The sequence below is a fragment of the Bactrocera latifrons genome, unplaced genomic scaffold (genome assembly GCF_001853355.1).
Source record: "Bactrocera latifrons isolate USDA-ARS-PBARC rearing strain unplaced genomic scaffold, ASM185335v1 scaffold_14, whole genome shotgun sequence".
NCBI lineage: Eukaryota > Metazoa > Arthropoda > Insecta > Diptera > Tephritidae > Bactrocera > Bactrocera latifrons.
In genome coordinates, this window is record NW_017534852.1 from 2,328,775 (window position 1) to 2,350,460 (window position 21,686).

At 34.9% G+C, this 21,686-nt stretch overlaps 3 protein-coding genes across 20 annotated transcripts in view; 2 read left to right on the forward strand and 1 right to left on the reverse strand.

Moving 5' to 3' along the window:
- LOC108965421 (sodium/hydrogen exchanger 6) overlaps window positions 1–5,184 on the reverse strand; it is a 22,443-nt gene extending 17,259 nt beyond the window's left edge. For 9 of the 13 annotated variants that reach the window (XM_018927824.1, XM_018927821.1, XM_018927827.1 and 6 more), the window contains exons 1-5: window positions 4,392–5,184; window positions 1,016–1,140; window positions 749–943; window positions 386–675; window positions 175–316 (exon numbers count right to left, since the gene is read on the reverse strand). In XM_018927824.1, coding sequence (XP_018783369.1) covers window positions 175–316; window positions 386–675; window positions 749–943; window positions 1,016–1,140; window positions 4,392–4,845 — 1,206 coding nt within the window. In that variant the 5' untranslated portion in view covers window positions 4,846–5,184. The remainder of the gene's footprint in view (window positions 1–174; window positions 317–385; window positions 676–748; window positions 944–1,015; window positions 1,141–4,391) is intronic. The other 4 variants (XM_018927831.1, XM_018927830.1, XM_018927832.1 and 1 more) reach the window with 1 other exon arrangement.
- A 1,326-nt stretch (window positions 5,185–6,510) lies between these two features.
- Window positions 6,511–8,307, forward strand: LOC108965387 (circulating cathodic antigen homolog). Its single transcript, XM_018927744.1, has one exon. The coding sequence runs from the start codon at window positions 6,872–6,874 to the stop codon at window positions 7,928–7,930; it is 1,059 nt and encodes a 352-aa protein (XP_018783289.1). The 5' UTR covers window positions 6,511–6,871; the 3' UTR covers window positions 7,931–8,307.
- Window positions 8,308–11,082: 2,775 nt separating this feature from the next.
- Window positions 11,083–21,686, forward strand: part of LOC108965420 (calponin homology domain-containing protein DDB_G0272472) — a 33,104-nt gene continuing 22,500 nt past the window's right edge. For 5 of the 6 annotated variants that reach the window (XM_018927812.1, XM_018927817.1, XM_018927816.1 and 2 more), the window contains exons 1-2: window positions 11,083–11,292; window positions 14,093–14,238. The gene's annotated coding sequence lies outside the window, so the exon portion shown is untranslated. Of the gene's footprint in view, window positions 11,293–11,416; window positions 11,436–14,092; window positions 14,239–21,686 lie in introns of those variants that run through there. The other variant, XM_018927813.1, reaches the window with a different exon arrangement.

Below are 21,686 nucleotides of genomic sequence, written 5' to 3' on the forward strand. Positions count from 1 at the left end.
AAAAAACATTCAGCAGTGATTTAATAGGAAATAAGCAATGTACGAATTAAAAAAAAAAATTATAATAATAAAAAAGGTAGTCTAGTAAAGTGAACAATTTATAAAGGAAAATAAAATGTATAAAAAAAAAATAATAATAAACAATTAAATAACGATTTGTTTTTTAAAGGATATCAATGCCGTAAAACAGCCCATTGTTGCGCCAATCAATAATGACAGCATAAAAATACAAAAGAAATCGCTCAATGATCTAAAGAAGGCGTTAGTTTCGAAACCTCCTGTGCTCGAATAATGTTCGCCATAATTTTGTATAGCGCTAAAAGATAACAGCAAAATTATTTTTAATTACTTTCATTACTTTACTAAGAGACATTGTTATAGTTACCCGCTCAGCACAATGGCCACTGCATCGTTAAGTACAGATTCACCAAAAACCAGCGCATACAAATTTACGTCCACATGCAAGTCATGGAATATTGCTAATATTGTTAGTGGATCTGTTGGTGATATCAAGGCTCCAAAATACAGCGTGTCCAGGAATGTGAAACTACTACTCAAATACTCTGGCATTAGTTTCACACAGCCGTACATAATAGCGCCGATTAGGAACGATGATAGAGTCGTGCCCAATATGGCGAACATCAAAATGGCGCCCAAATTGCGAAAAAAGTATTTCTAAAATATATTATGAAAATAAAAATGAACAGATATTATTACAGGATTACATTGTAAACGAGTAACTACGCACTTTTTTGAGACTATAACCGGCATGAAATATTATTGGCGGTAATATTATGTTGAAAAAGATTTCGGGATCAAATGTGGCCTTCAAATCGATTTCATTCTCATCCACATCGTATACAATGCCGCGAAAAACATATGCATATGTCTTATTCGGTATGGGATCTTTATCGGTGGTATTGGGTGCCAACTTGCCGGGAAACTAAAAACGAAGCAAATAGCAAAATATACTTTGAAAAAGATGAAAAAATAAGTTTTATTTTTGTGCCTTTACCTTCATCCATAACGTATCGGGTGGCAAAGATTGATTAAACTTTGGATCACCTGCTGGATCAACTTCCAAGTGCACAAGTGGCGTCGAAGTGCCGGCATAGCGTATAACAGCGCCAACAATCAGTCCTGAGAGAGAATAGATTTATAAAAGAAATATTTAGTAAAAAATTTAAAGTATGAAAAAGGGAAGATCATAATAATCTTTTTTTTAGTTGTCTTTAAAATATGGATGGGTTTGTTTTTTGTTTATAGTTCTAAACTAGGCGAACACAAATACATAAATTCGTTACAGTATAACAGAGTTGTGGTATGTTGGTCCTGCTGGTGTAGAAAACCATCTTCGATGAGAATCACTTTAAACTGAGTGGTGCGGTAAATGAACAAAACTGTCGATTCTGGTGCAAATCATTACATGCACCTAAATTGATAGTTTGATGTGGTTTTTGGTCTGGTGGAATCATCAGGCCGTACTTATTTCTTATACAACGATGATAAACCAACTTTTTATGGCCGGAATTGGAAGAAGTTGATATTGACAACATCTAGTTCCAACAAAACGGGGCTTCGTTTATGCAATGGAGGCTGTACAGTTTCGCAAAAGTACGTAATGAGTTTTCTGATGTATGTATATTTTTTTTAATTTTGTAAAAATCTGATTCAAGTATTGTCAGCAATGGCAACAGCTTATTAGAGGGTTTTTATAAAAAACTTAACTTATTTCAAAAGGCAAAGCGATTAAAGAAAAAGTTGTTAGTTGTTTCCGGACGGTGATTCGAAATGCCTTGAAATATTGAAATACAAACGGACTCCTGAAGCCCTAAAAAAATAACTGGGCCTGGAGGCAAGTGCGGAAACAATTCGTAGACGTTTGCGAGATTTTGATTTAAAAGCTCATAGCCCAAGAAAAGTGTCATTGTTATCAAAAAAAAAAAACATGTGGATTTACAAATGACCAATTCGATTGGACTAAAATCGTGAGACAAAAAATCAACTCGGAGAACAATCCAAAATACACCACCAAAACATATGAGGTCCACCATTATGATTTAGACATGTTTTTCATTTTATGGAGTTGAACCGATGTATTGGTTTAAGAAATGCATGGACCGTACTGTACATGTTCGACTTATGCAGGAAGTAATGTTACGCTATGCCCGCGAAGAAAAGCCACTACTTTGGATTTTTCAACAAGACAATGACCCAAAGCACACAAGCAAGTTGGCTCAGCAGTTTTGACCGCAGCTACATATATACACTGCATACTGTATACTGTATACGGTTGCTGTTGTTATTGTTGTAGCGGCAGAATTTTACCCAGTTGACTGCCCTTGGCCGATTAAAAAATTCTGATCCATACCGGTTACCTAGACCCGTCTGTCGTGGGAACAGATAGAGTCTCCGATGTTTTTTTATAGAATGTTACAAACTCAATATACCCTCCCTGTTCATTGTATATAAACGTTTACATTATTTTAAGTGTGCACATTGCAAAATCGAGTTCAGATGTTATTCCAAGTGCCCACATAATTATTTGCCTTATCATTTCTGTGAAGCCCTCATCAAAGCCGTCTGTTATTTCGAAAAATAAATATACATATGTACACACTAGCATACATAAAAATGTTTGTAGCGTTAAATCTAAATAAATAATTTGTCAGATAGCACTGCTAAGTCATGTATGTAGGTCTTTATTGCAGACTTCAAATTATATTATATGAATGCACAACTAAAACATGCTTGTACATATGTATATTTTGTAGGTGCATATGTACATACTATATAATTGAGTTACTAAGTTTATGATAAGTCAAGTTGGCGAAACAAATTCTGCCATTAGTCATTATCCGGACAAAATCATTGAAGTAAAAGTTTGAATGTTTATAAATTCACATATACATATGTACATATATCTACATATGTATGTGTTTTGAGTTACTCATTACGGTGTCATTATAAAATTGAATAATGATATGCATACAAATCATTTAATGCGTCTAGGAAAATAATTAAAATTAGCTATTTATTACGATTCGCTATGCATTTTTCATATAACACTACAGACGATTTAGCAGTTTAGTTGATTTATTTAGTTATGTATGTATATATATTGACATTTTTAAGAATTTACACAGCTGCTAGTATATTTCTCGGAAAAATTCTATCAATTGTATGCAATTATTTAAAAGCATTTTATTTACCAACACAAGCTTTTACCTGAATATTGGTGATGCATTTTAAAGGCTTGTATTTAACATGAAAATTGTAAAATAATTGTTTATAGAGAAAATTTGTAATCAGTAACGAACCATGCTATGATATTATCTTAATTTTTCATACAAATTTGTTATGAAATTCTAAAATCATATTATGGGCATATGTTGTTCTTAACCCCCCAACTTGTACAACTTCTTACAATTTTAATAAAGTAATATTTGAAAACATTGGTTGCTAATATACATTAATTTTCCTGCTAAAAACACATACTCTTAAGCATACTTTTAAACTAGAAATTGTTCATGAATTGTACCAGTATTGGACATATTTGTAATTAGTTCATTTATCTACAGGGCAAGTGTCTACGAAATCATATAATATGTACATATATGTATGTTCATACATATACATATATATATAAATGATGGTAGCTTAAATCATGTTATCAATGTCACGAAGAGTCTAAGTGATTAGGTTAACACCTTCTTTTGTGTTTTTTTATCAGCTCAAATTTGCGCACCCAAGCATATTTACCGTATGAATGTATCATAACACCTTTACTGCTTGAATGTGAATTAAGAATTTTATTTGCACAATAGTGATTGAGTTTTATTTGCTTATACTATTCGTATTGCCACTCATAATCTCTTGTATAATGTTCATGAGAAATGTTTACCTAAGCTATAATACCCTTTAAAAATTAAAAAAAAAATTTCATACAGTGACTTGAATTCGATGTGTTTTATAAACAAGAAAAATAATAACTTCGGCTGATACAATAGCCTTTACAAATAAAAAAATTTCCCTACTGAGATTTGAGTACCGTCGGTCGATATGGCAGCTATGTGCTATAGTGGTCAGATAGTGACGTTACTGCAGACGGACACGTCTAAATCAACTCAGCTTATCACACTAATAATTTATATACTATATATTTCCTATGTGTCCATCTGGGTGTTACAAACTTCATAGCAAACTTAACATACTATGTTCAGGGTATAAAAAACACTTCTGACACAATCGCAACATTTGATGAATCGATTTATTGTGTTGTAGTTAAAAGCTTTTTTCATTTAATTACGAGTAGAATTGTAGGTTCGTGTTGATTGGAGAGGGAGCCACCATTATAGCTGTATATTGACATATGGAAGCTTAAAACTTACCATAAATAACGGCAAGACCAGTTTCGTGTAACCAGGAAACACGGTGATGCTTGAACAGCCAAATAGTCAGTACAGTTAGCGTCAGCAAAAAGGTATATACCAACAGATTAAGACTATCAATTCTATGTGTTAGTGTGGCCTTTGCGTCCAGCGCAATATCCGTTGCCGTTGCATTGGCGGTATGCGTTAATGCTGCTAATAGTAGAAACGTGTAAATTACGTTTGATAAGCGGTTATTACCAAACCAAATGTGACCGACTACTCCACCGCTATCAACATCAGCACTGTCTTTGCTGTTACTGTTGCTCAATGAGAAACTATTTCGTAAAAAATTATTTCGATGTGTATTTTTTCTATGAAGCGGTGCTGTTGCGCGTTTAGCACACTTCTTATGGTGGCATGGTTTTGCCATTTTTATCGCCACAGGATTATATACTTTTTGACTATACGCCATAGTTAGAAATCGATTTTTTATTCTCTGCTTGTAGAGGTTTTGGATATGAGTCGACGAATTTTCGAATTTCGCCACCCACACCTAGCCCCTTTTGCGCAATTTATGTAATTATATTTCACAAAAATTTCTTCTACACAATTCTTTGAAATGTTTATATTTTTAGTTATTCACAACAAATATCACAATTTTGTTTTCGTTTTTACGCGATTACTCAGTCGAATGTTCTACGCAAATCCAATTCAGAAATGAAATCCTTCGTTCTGGACATTCGTATATGTCTTTTCTATTATGCTTTTAGCATTATTTTGAGCTTTGACAATGTCAGCTTTTTCTTTTGTTTTCACAAGAGTGAGAGATTAGATGTAGCTTTCGTTCTTGTTGTTCCCATAATAGTACAACAACAAATAATGTTTTTGTGCATAATTTGCTTTCGATTTTCGTTCTAAACAAATTAGTCTCCACTTAGGGTTGATTAGGAAAGTATCGAATCCTAATATTTTTTCATGTAAATTGCTTACAAAACCTAATACTTATTTCGTTATAATCAATTCTGAGTCACTGAGTTCTAGTAGAAAATTGGTATTTATTAAATATTAAAATTATTCGTTTAATTAAGTATGCAAATCAAAGAGTAACTTAAATAATATGAAGAAGTTTAAGAGAGTTAAAAAATTTCAATTGTAAATCATTTTTTTTTAGCAAATTATGTTTTAAAATTATTCATTAAATAAATAAAAAATTTGAAAAAGTAATAATAATATTATTAAAAAGAATGGTCTTATGTGTTGGTTCAGTTACAACCAARCCTCTTTGAGTTACCCATGACTAATTCTTTATTTAATCTAAATCGGGCAACATCTTTACTAAAAGTAGATTTGCTAGTGCTTGATCGCGTTTTCATTATTTAAATTAACAAATTGATTTCTTCTCGAAAAATTTTCATATATTTTTGATAAAAAGAACTAATAATATTTTTATAAAATGTCAAAATATTTAAATTAAAAAAGGTACTAGTATTTTCTGTTGTTAAAAAGCTGTCTAAAATTCATTGCAACCTAATATGCAGTTTTCGAGCTATGGTAGTCACCAGTTTAAATAATAATTTGGAGAAAAACTCATTTACGGTACCTGCTCTCTAACGTTTTAGAGATTCCTGGTATTCTGCGCTAATTACCGAATAACTCGGAAAGTATTAGTCGGAGTTATTTCAAGATTTAGAGAATTTAAAAGATTTAAGACATTGTGCTATAAATGAAGAAAAAAAAAATCCATATATTTAAAATTATGACTAACCCTAATCTTTAAGTTCAATTTTAAAAATATGAAATATGAAAATCTGTAACATTCTCAATTGTATTAATTTTTGGAGTTTGAAACTCGACACACCAAAAAATTAAAATTTTTTTTATTCAAATTAGATATTATATATATAAGTGTCTTGTTTCAGTAAATGATTACAATCGCGTTACGAAGACTTATGTTGCGCTGTTCAAGACCTCCTTGAAGATCGAAATTTTCAAAAAATATTTATTTTATTATTTTGTAACAAATGCCATTTTACTGGCAGAACTTTCAGCTCGTTGTATATAAGACATGTCACGTTTCACGCACTGTGGCAAGCTATCTACTGTCAACTTATAATTAGGGCGAATTGTCAAATGTCAGTGAACGATTTTACATTTTTTGTTCAGCGATTCATTTTGTAAAGTTATCATAAAATCATTAATTAATAACAAAAAGCAGAAAATTCTAAAATATAATTTATACAGTCACTTTGGATGTTCTATTCTCTAATGAAAAAATCGTTGCTGAAATAAAATATCTATAGAAGCTGATAAAAGAGCGATAAAATAACGGAAGCGGTGGCTGCTTGAACAGTAGGGCTGAGTGGAGTGCTGTCAAAAGTGTACGATAAAACACAGCACGGAGCATAACAGCCAAATTGGTGTTGGCTAGTAATTAGAGCCATAGGAGACAACACACCACTTTCAACGTTGGCCATATAGCACATACTTTACAACCAAAGATGTCTAATATGTCTGTGGGACAGATTATTATGGACGCACAGCGAATCGCCAGTCGCGTGAAAGATTTAGAGATGTTGGGTAATGCTTTGTTCGTAGAAGCGGAGGGCAATAATCGCTTAGTAGAAAGTTTGCGTCAATTTCAAGATGACATGGACTCATTAAACCAAATTTCTAACAATAAATCAAATTCCGAAATGGTCAATCGTATACAACAGCAAAATGCCACAAGTTCAGAAATATTAAAAGAAAATAGAGAACTGAAAATATGCATTGAAGATTATGAACGAACCTTGGAGTTTATAATGCAAAAATATCGTGAACATACAAGCAGTAAAATTCTCGAAAGTAAAATTAATTTTAAAGAAGTGTATAATGAAGAATTGTGGTTAATAATACGAGAACAAAGAGCTAAAATCAGGGAAATGGCAGTTGTTATGCAGCGTGCCGCCTCGGCAGATGATGATGCGGTACACCGAGATATGGAAACCATGTCTAGACTGCGTAAGGAAAACCAAATTTTACGTGAATTACTACAAATTTCGAAGCAATTTGGCTCCGCTAGCCAACCCATACGTATTAATGAGCATATGTTGGAGGAAAAAGGCGTACAAACAGATGGTGCTGACGATTCGGCTGATGAATTATCATTGTCGGGTGCATCTATTGAAAATTTCAATAACAATTCGGTGATTTCACTGCTACCTAATGCTGTTGCTGTAGCTAATGCCATTGTTAATGCTACTTCTAGCAGTTCTAATGCTAACACTGCCGATAATATTAATGTGAACAAAGGGACGACGACACACACACATGGTGAAAATAATAATGGACCTTTACCAGGTGATGAGTCGGTCACTATTTCATTTATGCCTCCAATAAATCATCCGGATACAGTGCACACTACAACCAACGCCAATACGGGGAATACGAGTGTTATTGAATCTGCTGCTACTGTTTCTTCAACAGGCTGCCCCACTCCAGCTACGGGGAACACAGCTAGTGCGACAGGCACGACAAATACAACCGGACCAGTTGAAGCACCGAAAGCTACAACATGATAGGGCGGGTAATGTGGGCGACTACATCGTAGGCGCCTATCTTTGGTTTTTTGGCATGAACAAGTATACTTTAATTTAACATTTTCTTCTGTTCACATAATACCCATAATTCTACAACTTTTTTTTTATTATATGAAATTATAATCATAAGCATTCACTACCACTAACTTATTAAATGATCATTACTACAACGCAAGGAAATTTGTATTTACATAGCACTTGAAACTGTTACTAATCTAACAAAACCAAGATCAACAACAAATGTGAGTCACATCTGCCTTTTGGATGGATGTGATGACCATCTTTATTCATATATATATAAATAAATATACATACATATATATATTTAAAACGTAAATAAATTAATATGTACAATATTTTTAAGCGTTGATTCAGTTCGTTTATACTCTCTTTATATCTTATTTCTCTTTTGTAAATTGTTTAGGCTGAAGTGGTATTCTTCGCAAAATTAGAAATAATATTATAAGCATGTCAATATTACTTTTAACCAGAAATATAAGGGCTTGATTTTGATCGGACAGTTAATATGACAGCTTTAGTAATTTAAGTTTGATTTCTCACAAATTCCGAAGCACTCACAACCACCAGAAGAAGTTTCTATTACCTCAAACGCAGATTATTTTCCAATAATGACGTCGGGCAATGAAATTGATGCAAGTGTCCAAAAGTGAAGCTGCGAGCTTAACTCACTTCTACCATATTTACGGCAACCCTATTTATTAATTGACCGAAGAATGATGTCGAATTTCCAACGATAAACAACCCTAAAACCCAGCGCACAACCCTTTTTAGTGGATGTTTCTCTTTCTCACTTTAGGTCGCCTTCAAACGGATGTTTTCTGGCTACTCAGAGGATACTTGGTCTAAGACCGGAAGTCGTGAGCTGCTTGAGCTATATGTAAAATAATCGTCTCTGCCCACTCCCAAGTGAATGACAACCAGAGAACCTTCCTCACTTGCGTGAGCTTCTACACGTGTTTCCATCCCATAACAATGGCAGAACTTGCGACAAGGAAAAAGAGACGTTGTTGGCAACACACAAGGCCGCTCATGAACTACGCCATCCCAATGTGGTTGCTTGGTTATAGCAGGTCGCAGATGTAGAAAATAGAGACCTTCCAGTACACACCACACCGGACTATAATAGAATGTTTCCCATCGAGTATTTACATTGTGATGCTCGCATGTTGCCTGAAAAGGAGCATAATACGCTTCTCTTCAAGCTGTTTCTGCTAGGGTGTTTTCGCGGAAATTATGTCTGCAGCGGAGCCGCTTGCTAAGAATATCAAGAGAACATTTCTCCAACACGTCTATGAACTGGAACAAAATAGTGATCAAATTTCGGATGCGATCATTGACTACCTCCCTGTGAATAACGTACTTGGAGTGCAAATACCACGTATTTTAGAACAAGACCTCGATTTGCTGCGTCGAATAACACTTTACTTAGAGCTTCGAATAATAAAATGTTCGTGAACGATATTTCGATTTAGCTCACAGAACTGACTAGTTTCGTCAGTGCTCATTTCTATTCTGTGCATAAGAAATCCTGTTAGTATTCTTAGATATGCTAAATAAAATAATATTTTTAAATCTTCAGGTGTTGTAATAGTCGATTAGTTGTTTTGAGCGTCTCATTCCGTCGCTACTATACCAGTATCCGCTTTCTTTCTTGCATATCCCAGTTTCACTTTCATTGTATTGGGAAAAGGCCAGGGGCGGGAAAAAGGGCTCTGGTCCCGTCGGCGACTACCTTTTTAGCTAGTTTGCCTGCTGGCATGTTTCGGAACCAAAAGTAGAATAATTTTATTCTGTTCGCTTACTGCGTATAATTCTTTTTATCATTCCCATACCATGTTATAATATTGGCTGATAACCGTCGGTACGACTTCTGTTTTCTGGCTGGTCTGTTCCGCTGTCTGTTTGAATTCTTTGTGCCCTTAGTGTTGCCCACGATTCTAACTGAGGTTCTTCTTCTAGTACTGGCGATATCGGCGTACAGTTGCGCTGGTTTTGTCTGAAGTCAGTAGATTTTTACCGACTACGACCTAACCGTCTTTTCCTTATATACTGGGTCTAAAGTATATGTATCCTTTGGTGAATTTTTCGTGGCTCTTGGTCCTACGTTCCTTAGGATAGTTCTGGGTGTCGGTTTCGGTCACCTTTCATTTCTTGACTCTCGACTCCCTCTTTCCTCATTTGTTTTTTTCGAAAATTTCTTAGTTAAATGGGTGACACTCAGAGCCGCTATCTGTCCCCCGAAATGTAGCCGCCTAAAATGGTCCAAATGTTGGCTCCATTAGCCTTTTCTGATGAGTGTCACCGCAGTAAACTTCGGTGGCAGAATATCGCAACCATCGGCACAGTGTTCAAACCGAAATCCAAATACGTTACTTCCTAATTAAAATCCATGTCAAAGTTGAATTCCATTCTGAGAGTTGGTAAGGCCACAGGCTATTTAGCGTTACCCAGGAGGCCCGACACGAAGGCGACCTGTACTACATCGTGGCGTATGTGATTTTTATCGTGACAAGATATTGGCCCATTTAAATACGCAACTCCCCATATCCCCAAACTTCAGTGGTGGCACAAGATTTACGAATACATTAAGACGCATTATTTATAGAGACCTGTTCCTTCAAGGTGGCAAACATCACACTTTTGTTGGTTTTTAAATCTCGGTTTATTTCGTTTTCTCAGCGCTCTTTACCACTGTGCCCACCTACACAAATGCGTCCAAATTGTCTATGTGAACGCTAAATGTTCACAGTGAGTGCAAATGTATGTTTCAACAAATTGTTGCAGTCGCTAAAAAAATATTAACAAAAAAAGAAAAATTAAGTAGAGTGTTTAGAGTCAAATTCTTACCCCTAGTAGTTATGCAGATGTTGGCGCGTGTGTCTCTTAGCAACGGCAAATCCAATGATCATACCCAAAAAACAACAAGTTTAATAAAAGGAATACAGAGAGCGAGCAAATGACTACAAGTATCTCTTGTGGCAGCTCGCACTCAGTTGAGGAGTGAAAGACTTTCACGATCTTAAACTTTTCTGCTTAATTTTTTGACTTTTCACGAGTTTCCCGAGAACTTTTCGCAACACGAACATTCAGTTCTTCGACAGACATACGAGAGTTCGCAACGATTTTCCTAACTTACCGAGCCGCAACAACGCCGTTACGAGCGAACGTGCAAATACCACAGTCAACTATTGGTGCGAAAGGGATGAATAGAGGCAGTTATTTTTGAATTTTAGGAAGAATGAGCACTATGAAATATGTAGATTTTTTCAAAGTAAAAGCTGCAGCGGAATACAACCAGTGAATTAGCACAAGTTAATGCGGTAATTTAAAAAAAAGCAGATATTTGATTTGAAAATTATTTAAAATTTGTAAAAAAAAGTGGAAAGTAATTTTTTGGAGTGCAGAGTTCAAACGATTTATGGTATCTGCAGAAAATTGAAATCTTCAATGCGATGTACCGTATGTGAGTGTTGTCTGTGTGCCGCCAGAAACTTTTAAAGTATGCGGCTATTTTTAAAACACAGCTAAAAATTTCTGCTGCTTTTCGACGGCACTTTTATGTGAAAATTTCAATAAAGCAGTAAAATTTCGATTGAAAGTAAATTCAATAAAATATGAAAATCATATAAACACAGATATACAAATAAATATATTATCTTTAAATACATATATTTATTAGCAGCTGGAGTCGCGGTGGTTAGAAATTAGTCGAAAATTTTTTTTTTAAATTTCAAAAGTTAAAAAAAAAAATAATTATAAAAATATTTAAAAAAAAATTATTACAAAAAAAAAAAATTAAAAAAAAAAAAGAAAACTGAAAAATATTTTAAGAAAAATAAATATGTTCTAATAGTGTATTTAGCATGTACCGTTGTGCATATGATTGTATGCATGTCAATACTTTTAGGGCAGTGCGTGCACACGTTCCAACTTAAGTTGCCAGTTTGTGCCTTTTGCCTTTGTGACAGTGTTAAAAAATAGCCAAATTTATAGCGTTCAAACATTTTTTGTATTTCTGTATTTCAAGAATTCCCTTCCACAAAAGAAAATAAAAACAAAAAAGTAACACTACGCAAGTCGTATATGTGAGCATATGTAAATTTCGGTAACAACCGTTATAAGCATAATTTTCAAAAAAAAAAAAAAAAAAAAATACAAAAATAAAATAAAATAAAAATAAAGAATTACACTGCGAAAGTGTTACGCAATTTGATAAAATTTTGCTTTGTGAATGAAAAACGTAGTTTCTACTAGCGAGCAGCGGCAATACATGCAACAACAACAACAACAATTACCATAAACAATCGTCGCGTCAATGAGTAACCGAAAAGTCGAAGCACTAGCCAAATTGGCAGCAGCAACGACGAAATAATTAGTAAACGGTGCAAAAAGAAAAGCAACAACCAACCGCACTACAATAGCTATAAGAAATTTTAGGAAAATTATAATACTTATTTAATAATACACAAAGTGATTGCGACGACTAAAGCAGCGCTTACAACAGCTGGCAAACGCGCTTTACAGGCTAAAATCGTATTTTCGTACATATAGTATATATGTATGTATGTATGTATATGTATATGTAACAAACATTCATACATATATGTATGTATGTGTAAATGAAAGTAACAAAAGTATCGTTACTTTGTTAAAATATCCGCCATAACTTTATTACATTAATCACAGTAGAGCGTATCGGAGCTCTTGCGCCAATAATTCTCGGCCAGCAATATTGCTTATAAGCTAAGAAAATAAGTTTAACAAAAATATTGTAAATAAATAAAAAACAAGAAAAATGTATCTTCGGTGCCATCGGAGCTAGAATACCCTTCGCAAATAAAAAAGTTCCTATGCAAGAAACTGATTTTGTTCCGTCAGTTTCTTAGGTAACTATAATGCTATGAGCAAAAAATAATAAGACTTTGCTTATAATTTTAAAATTCTTCATTTATTCTTCAAAATCAATGTCGTCCATCTCAAAGTAGTCCCCTTTGTAACCTTTACACCTGTGCCAACGTTTTCTCCAATCCTTGAAACAGATGTTAAAGTAAATTTCGATTACAAATTGAGTGACTTTGGAACCAATCGTGCTTTTACATTTAGGCCCATATGATATTTCAAAATGGTTTACACTGATCCTTCCGATATATGACGCCAGTTATTTCTCAAGCGTCAATTCCTGTATTTTATTGACGTGGTGATCATCACTTGACGTGGTTCGTCGCCAGTGTGAATAATTTGTACCAATCAAAAGCACTTGTTTTCGACAAACAATTATAAGTGAAGGCCGTTTCCCACAATTTTAATGTTTCGTCACCACAAATTTGATTCCGCACGTAAATTTTAATTAAATTTCTTTGTTGAATAATTTCGCTCATCGTAAAAACCGCCAAATCCATTTTATGTACTTCAGAAAGACAAGCGTATACTAAACACCAATGATTATTTTATGAGAAATTTTGCACAGATGTCACTGACAGTCATGCCAACCCAAAAAAAATGTATTTCGACGAATGGGATTTCGCGCGGGATTTAAATTAAGAAGTCTTACTATTTCTTGGCCACAGTAAGTGGTCCGATCTAAAGAATTTGGGTATATGTTATTCCCTTGTACATATAATATAATGTCTTGTATACTTGACTAAGAACTTGATTATGGCTAAATCGGTTCTGTTCAACTGCTGATCATTTATATATATATATATGTCTTAGAGTCTCGGAAGTTTTCTGGTAATACAAACTTCGTTTCAAACGTAATATTCCCCGTTCAGAGTATACATAAAAAACGTTCATTAAATATCACTAAAAATCATACTAGAATACACTGGACGTCTTGCGATCAGAATTCTAGACCAGCAGAATCTTTCATAAAATAAAAAAATTTGAAAAAGTAATACAAAAAGTTTCGAAAAAACTCCAAAACAAATTTTAATATCAATATAAAAAAATTTTAGCATAAAAAAATATTAAAATAATTGAAAAAATTAAGAAAAAATCTCCAAAATTTTTTAAATATCAATATAAAAATAATTCAGCATACACTACAAAAAATAATAATAAAACAAAAATATATATAAATTTCCAATAAATAAAATTAATTACAAAACTCTCCCACACCAGGAACCATAAATACCGAAATTTTGACGGCATATTGCTAATAAAATAATTTGTATTGCTGCCGTCACCATCATCAGCCGCCATAACATCAGCAACAACATCAGCATCATCGTCAGCGCAATACCAGCGCCCCATCCCCCGCATAATCGGTGAGTATCCAGTGGCGCCAGTAATGATTGAGTATGCCATCATTAGTGCATATTGCCATTGTGTGCCCGTTTTCGCGGTGTGTCTTTTTTGTGTATTTTCCAAATGCGTTTACGTAAAATTCGGGATCAGCGGCCAAAAATAGGTTACGAGGGAATGCAACTAAAAAGATCAAAAACMAAAAAAAAAAAAAGTAATATTAAAAATAAAATTAAATTAGAGCAAGTATTTCCTGCTCGTAGCTCCCCATGTAATTACATTTCGCACAGAGAGCGTTTGCTCTCTTTGCTGACTTTGTGATTTCGTGGAATTATTTTTGCTTTATAAAAAAAACATGCGCATTGGCTAGGAAATAACCCATTGCGCATATATTTTATGCTCACGTCGAAAGCACATCACTCTCCCTAAATAACATTCCCCGGCACTACTCAAACTTAATTGCCGAGCGTATGTTTTAACGGTTTCGTAAACAGTTTTGAAATCGTTCGTCCCGCTAGTTTGCGAAACACCACATGCACTCTTTTTTGTCTTTGTGTATATTTAGTTTGTATATTTCGAAATTCATAAAATACATGTATGTAAGTATATTGAAATTATTTTCACCTGTTGATTGATTTTATGCTAATCGGTTAATTGGTTTTCATAGCCGATGGTTTTATCTGCAACAATTCAAATACCCGAGTGTATGATACAGAAAATGGATAATAAGATTAATAAATTTTTTTTTGTTTTTTGTTGTTTTGGAAATTAATCATTTACGATTTTTTTTAAACATTAATTATAGTTCTTGCGCTTTCTGATGTTCGAAATACTCCTAATGGAATAAAATATATAAACCACAAAATGTAAATATGTAAAACGCAAATTATTTAATTATTCATCAATATTTATTTTGTCAACTTCAAAATAATCGGCACAGATATGTATATTAGCCATCGATTTTCGAAACGCTTTTTATAAGCACTTTTTGAGATGGCCTTCAGCTTCTTCAGTGAATTTTGTTTCATCTGTTTGAAAGATTGAAAACGGGTTGAATGGAGCGGCAATTTCAGTTTAGGGAACAAGAAAAAATTACACGGAGGCAAATCTAGTGAATACGGTGGTTGATCGATGGTATTCATTGCGTTTTTGCTTTTAAGTTTGGTCTCAATCGTGGCACAATGCGAAAAAAAATTCAACTTTATAGTGACGAGTGGAGCAAGAAAGCGTTTCATACCGAAAATATTTACCAAAATCATTCGAACGCTCTCATGCCATCTCTACAACTCTTGCCTGACAAATTTCAATCAGCATATTCTTCAGTTTTTTCATACTTTCATCAGTTGAAGAGGTCGCCGATCGTCCAGAACGAGGGATGTCTTCAACGATCTCTCGTCTTTGAAGGCTTTGTCCCACTCATAAGCTTGTGTTTTTGATAAAACTGAATCACTGTAAGCCTTTTCCAACACTTTCAACGATTACGCATACGAAATTCGGTAAGAAGTACAAAGTTTGTGACAAATTCTTTGTTCGACATTTTTATCCATTGTAAAAATCGCAACGCACTACTGAGGTGTACCGACTTAAGCAGCTGTTGTAGGCTCAGATACCGAGCACATGGGTGTCAGTGTTAATCTAAGCGTGAATTTTTTCTTGCTTATAATGGATAAAAATGGGTCAATATCTCTCCTAGCTTTTATATAAGTTTTTTAAGTTTTTATAATCTTCCATTCGAATATATGTATTTACTATATATCGGTCAATCTGTGAGCTATCTTAGCAAAATTATGGTTGCCTTGGATATATTATAATATAGAATGGGTGCAAGTGATTTACGAGATAAGCCCAATATAATAATTATCCTTATTTAAGTGGTCTTTATACCGAATAAAACGGTAAAACTATGAATTAACTTAATAAAATAGCGTGAAGGATATCTTCAAATTTACCTTAGCTTATTTCCTAACGAAAGTAAAGGCTATTTGCTCAGACCTTCCACAATTGACTGGGGATGCTTTTCAAATCGTCATGTGGTTCTTCTTCTTTGCTGGCGTAGAAACCACTTATGCGGTTATAGCGGAGTTAACAACAGGCTGCCAGTCGATTCTTCTTTTCGCAAGGTGGCGCCAACCAAAGCCATGTCATTCTCCACCTGGTCCTTCCAACGGAGTAGAGGTTTTCTTCTGCTCCCCCGTCGGGTACTGTGTCGAATACTTTCAGAGCTGGACGACATGACCTAGCCAGCGTAGCCGCTGTCTTTCTTCGTATATCTCATACACCTCATTGTTTCATCGAATGCTAAATTCGCCATGGCCAATGCGTAAAGGACCATAAATCTTTCGCAGAACTTTTCTCTCGAAAACTCGCAATGTCGACTCATCATAATCATTGTCATCGTTCATGCCTCTGCACCATATAGCAGGACGGGAATAATGAGTGACTTATAGAGTTTTGTTTTTGTTCGTCGTGAGAGGACTTTACTTTTCAATTGCCTACTCAGTCCAAGTAGCAATTTCATAAAAGTAGGTTGAAGAAGTTACACGAAAGAGAGTCGTCTTGTCTGAAACCTAGTTTGGTATCGAACGGCTCAGAGAAGTCCATCCCAATCCTAACGGAGCTTTTGGTGCTGCTCAACGTCAGCTTACACAGTCGTAATAGTTTTGCCGGGATACCAAATTCAGACATAGCGGTAAAGGCAGCTCCTTTTCGTGCTGTCAAAGGCAACTTAGAAATCCACGAAGAGTTGGTGACCGTCGATTCTCTTTTCACGGGTCTTTTCCAGGATTTGGCGCATTGGGAATATATGGTCTGTTGTCGATTTGCCAGGTCTACTGCTAAGTCCAATTAGTTTGTTGGCACACTTAAATTCCAATCGTTGGACATGCTTTCATCCGACCTTATTTTACAAAGAAGCTGATGCATGCTCCTTATCAGTTTTTCGCTGCCGTGTATGTTCTTCAGACGGCTAATTGCTATTCGAACTTCTTCATGGTCGAGCAATGGAACGTCTACTCCATCAACATTCCATTCATCAAGCTGGAGAAGTGTTGCATCCATAGTTTTAGTATGCACTGGAGTATGCTCCGGTCCGGGTGAATTTCTTCGCATCTCTTTGTAGCATTCTCGAGCATTAGCACTCTCACTTTTTTTGTCTGCAAATGCGTTTCGCTTTCCTCTTAAACTCTCGGTATTGTAACGTTGCGAGGTAGGTACTCTTTTTTCTCTCCGCTGCGGCACGGCACTTCTCGTTGTACCAGCACACACAGTTTAATTATAGCGAGTTGTGGACGAGTGCTCTCAGAGAGCAGCAGTGCAAGTCGAGTAGAAAATCGTTCGGCTATCTGTTGTGATTGCAGCTTCTACTCGCATCAGTCCTTTACATTCCTTGGATGGCGGTGATGTCGTAATCCTTATTTCGTTTGCCATTGTCGTCATCAAAAAGGACGAAGGACTCTTCCGACGCTGTTGTTCTTTTCTTTGAGGGCGTTTTATACATGGCGGATCTCAAAACCAGCGCGCAACTCTGTGGAGGGGATGTTTCGTCTTCTCCCTTTAGCTCGCCTTCAAACGGATTTTCTTAGGCTACCCAGAGGATACTTGGTCAAAGATCGGAAGTCGTAGGCTACTTTAGCCATATGCAAAATAAACGTTTTTGAAGACTCCTCACTTGCGTGGACTTGTACACATGACTCCATAGTGCAATGTGGTTTATAGCTATATATAAATCGATTTAAACCTTGGTATAAAGCCCATTTGTTCTTTTTTATTAGTTCTTTTTATTGTTCCATTTGTTCTTTTTATTTTACATTATCCTTATAATTATATCACATATTTATAGTAAATGCTGTTCCTTCTTTGAGTTTATATTATTTATATATAAAGGTTATCCTTTCGACTGGTAACTGGTGAATGACACAAGTGATGTTTTGCTCCAAGGCCCGAATCGAAGCGGGATTGTCTGCATAGACTTTAGATTTTACATATATCCACAGAAAAAAGTCTAACACTGTGATATAATACGATTATAGTGATCAATCCACCCGCCCAAAATGTGAAATTATTTGCTCGCGTACTAGGCGTGGTCTATTTGGTCGAAAATTATGCGATAAAGAATGCTGGGTCTCAAGGTGGGTGATGGTTTTACGAAAACTACGCTCAGAAGGGCGATTATGTTGACAGAACGTGAATTTTAGTAAACGTTATTTAGGCGTAAGTCTTTCCGAGATAAAATGCCAAATAATACTGAACAAAAATTAACATGAGAACTTGGCACTCATTTGCTATTTTAATTTTTTAAATTTTCAAAAAGTTGGCAACTCTTTCTAACATATTAGYCATAGAAATATTTCTTAAACCTCTTTATTTTAATAGCAATTTAACAATATTTCGTATATTATATGTTATGTTACCTTCTCGTAGCACAATATATTCGCAATATGCTGAGTATATAATATGAAAAAATTTAGTAAGCATTTTCATTTCTTCTTTTCTAAGTATTCATTCATTCTCGCAAATGGAGGCATACAACCTGAGATTTCTCAAACCAATATGTTCTCCGTTTTTTTAAATCATACCCCGATTTAATCACTAATTTAATACAGCGTTATTTCGATTTGGCAATAGTGACTATTTTAGCATAATAGTTAGGCGGATATTGGTATTATTTTTCAAAAAAAAAAAAAAAATTTTTTATTAAAATTGTAACCTCAGAGTGAAAAGTGATGAAATCGGTTTAGTATTTAGTGCCCTTTTTAGTGTTTTGTTCAGAGTTCAATGTGAAATAATTCGAAGTATTTAAAGTCATGAAGTTACACTATTTTTTAAAGTTATTTTGAAATGTTTGATAAAATATTAACTATTTTCGACAATAGCTTCATTTGATGAGTTGTTGTCGCTAGCTTTGCTCGTTAATGTATTAAACGATTGCAGAAGCAATGCTCTTTGATCCCTCCAAATACTTTGACGTCGTGGATATTCGTTCCAAAAAGCACTTCATTTTACAGTATTCAAGCCGTATTTCTGACATGTGAAATCTCTCAACAAAAAGACTTTATAAGAGCTGAGATCAAAAGTGAACAATGGCCGTGGCACGACTTTTGGTAAAATCGGCCAAATTTGGTGTACGGTTATTATTATACCCGTACATACAAGTATATTACCTTAACATTCCTATGTTGCAGTGCAAAAGCAAACGAAATCGGAATGGTATCAAATCAAGCACAAATGAATGTATCGACATAAGACTTTGTCGAAATAGTGCACTTAAAGTAGACCACCTTCTGGAACATCTGCAAAACACCGATTTATCGCATCTTGACCGAAAATTTGGGCTTACGAAAGGTGCGTGCACGGTTTGTACTGCACAAATTGACTGACGACCAAAAATTGCTCAGAATCCAACATTCGAAAAACGATTATTTAATCAAAAATCACATTTTAACCATTAACCACTCCCCCTTTTTCATCTGATATGATGCATTTTCCCATGAAAGGAAAGCATTATGCAGACGTAGAGACCATTCAAAAGGCTTGCACCGGCATACTGGCGGCTATACCGGCCAACGAGCTAAAACACTCGTTTGACATGCTTTTGGACCGTGCAAAAAGCTGTATTGAAGCAGAAGGAGACTATTTTTAATAAAATAAATAGATTTTGCCGAAAAAACATTTGTTCTGCTTTTTGTTTTAAGTCCTGCTTACTTTGGAAAGCAGAGTATACCAGGTTGTTAATAAGTTTTGTCGTTCGATAAGAGAGGGCGTTGCAACTAGCCTAATTTTTTTTTGGATTTTTTTTTCGGAACATTCTTCATATGAACGTATGAGAAGTTTCATTTTCATCTGTCAATTCATCCTTTATTTACAAGCCATTTAGTGTCGCCATGTCACAGCATTTTTTTGCAATGAAAAAAATTTAATAACATGCAGTGAAAAAATTCTTATTTTTGGAACGTGTGGCACCAAAAGAAAGTCACGAACGAATGTTAAAAGTGTATAATGATTGTTCATCTACAATTACAACAGCAGAAAGATGGGTTGCTGCATTTAAAAGTGGTCGTACAAGGCTTGATCCACGTGAAGGACGTCCAAAAAGCGTTTCAACACCAGAAATCTTAGCCAAAATACAGGATATGGTTTTGGAAAACCGTCGATTAACTGAGAGAGATTTAGTAGAGGCTCTACACATCTCATTAGGCAGTGTTAGCCATATTTTAAAAGAAATTTTGGCTTTTAGAAAGCTGTCTGTACAATGGGTGCCACATTCGCTAACAATGGAACAAACAGCAACTTAGCATTTTAAAAATGATAAAATTGTGCGTCGATTCATCAGTATGGTTGAGACTTGGGTATATCACCATGATCTTGAAGGAAAACAAGAGGCTAAAGAGTGGTATGAAATGGTTTTTCGGTTTCGAAACGAGTTAGTCCGGAAATCGGCCAAGTAGGTTGCGGCAACAATTTTTTTTTGATGCGAGAGGAATTTTGTTGGTGGTTTACTTGCAAACTGGTGAGACAATTAATTCTGAATATTATTGCAACCTTTTGAACCAGTTGAAGGAAAAAAATCGTGAAAACAGACCTGGTTTGTAGAAGAAAAAATTTCTTTTTCAGCACTTTCACAATTGCTAAAATCCATGAATTAAAGTTCAAATTGTTGGAGCATCCACCATATTTAACACCCATCGCCTTCAATTTTTTACAGAACTCCAAAAATGTATGCGTGGCAAGCGTTTTTCATCAAATGAATGACCTATTCATATAACGGCGGTTGAAGCGTGTTTTGCAGACCTTTCGGATTCTCACTTCATTGATGGGATCCACAGAATGGAGGAACGTTGGAGCAAGAGTATTAATGTTCAGGGAGATTATACTGAATAAGAAAGTGTATTTTGAATCAAAAAAATGGGTTTTTCTTATAAAATAACAAAACTTATTGAACTACCTGGAAAAGGGAGTTGCATCCCTGCTTAGTCCTTATTTACTTCTTTTTTAATATTTTATTACGTATACATACATATAGTAGAGGAAGAGGAAGACCTCCACTCCGTTGGAAGGACCAGGTGGAGAAGGACTTGGCTGCGTTTGGAATATCCAATTGGCGCTACGTAGCGAAAAGAAGAAACGACTGGCGCGCTGTTGTTAACTCGGCTATAATCGCGTAAGCGGTGWCTACGCCAATCAAGAAGAAGAAGATACATACATAGGTTTAATAAAACTCGAAAAATCCAATCTCGATTTCGTTCTCCTCACTGAAACTTCACAATGGCTTCCTAAGAAACGTATGCATTTGTTAAACGTGTCAGGATGTCATATAAATCGAATTCTGTTCGCGTTGGTAAATATGTATTTTGTGAAATATGAAATTTCTCTCAAACGTGAAAGGTATCAGGAACGAATTATTTTGATAGAGTTGGGTATGCATATTTTTAGATTCTGAGGCAAGGTCACATGACTTCGTAATTTGTAAAATTTA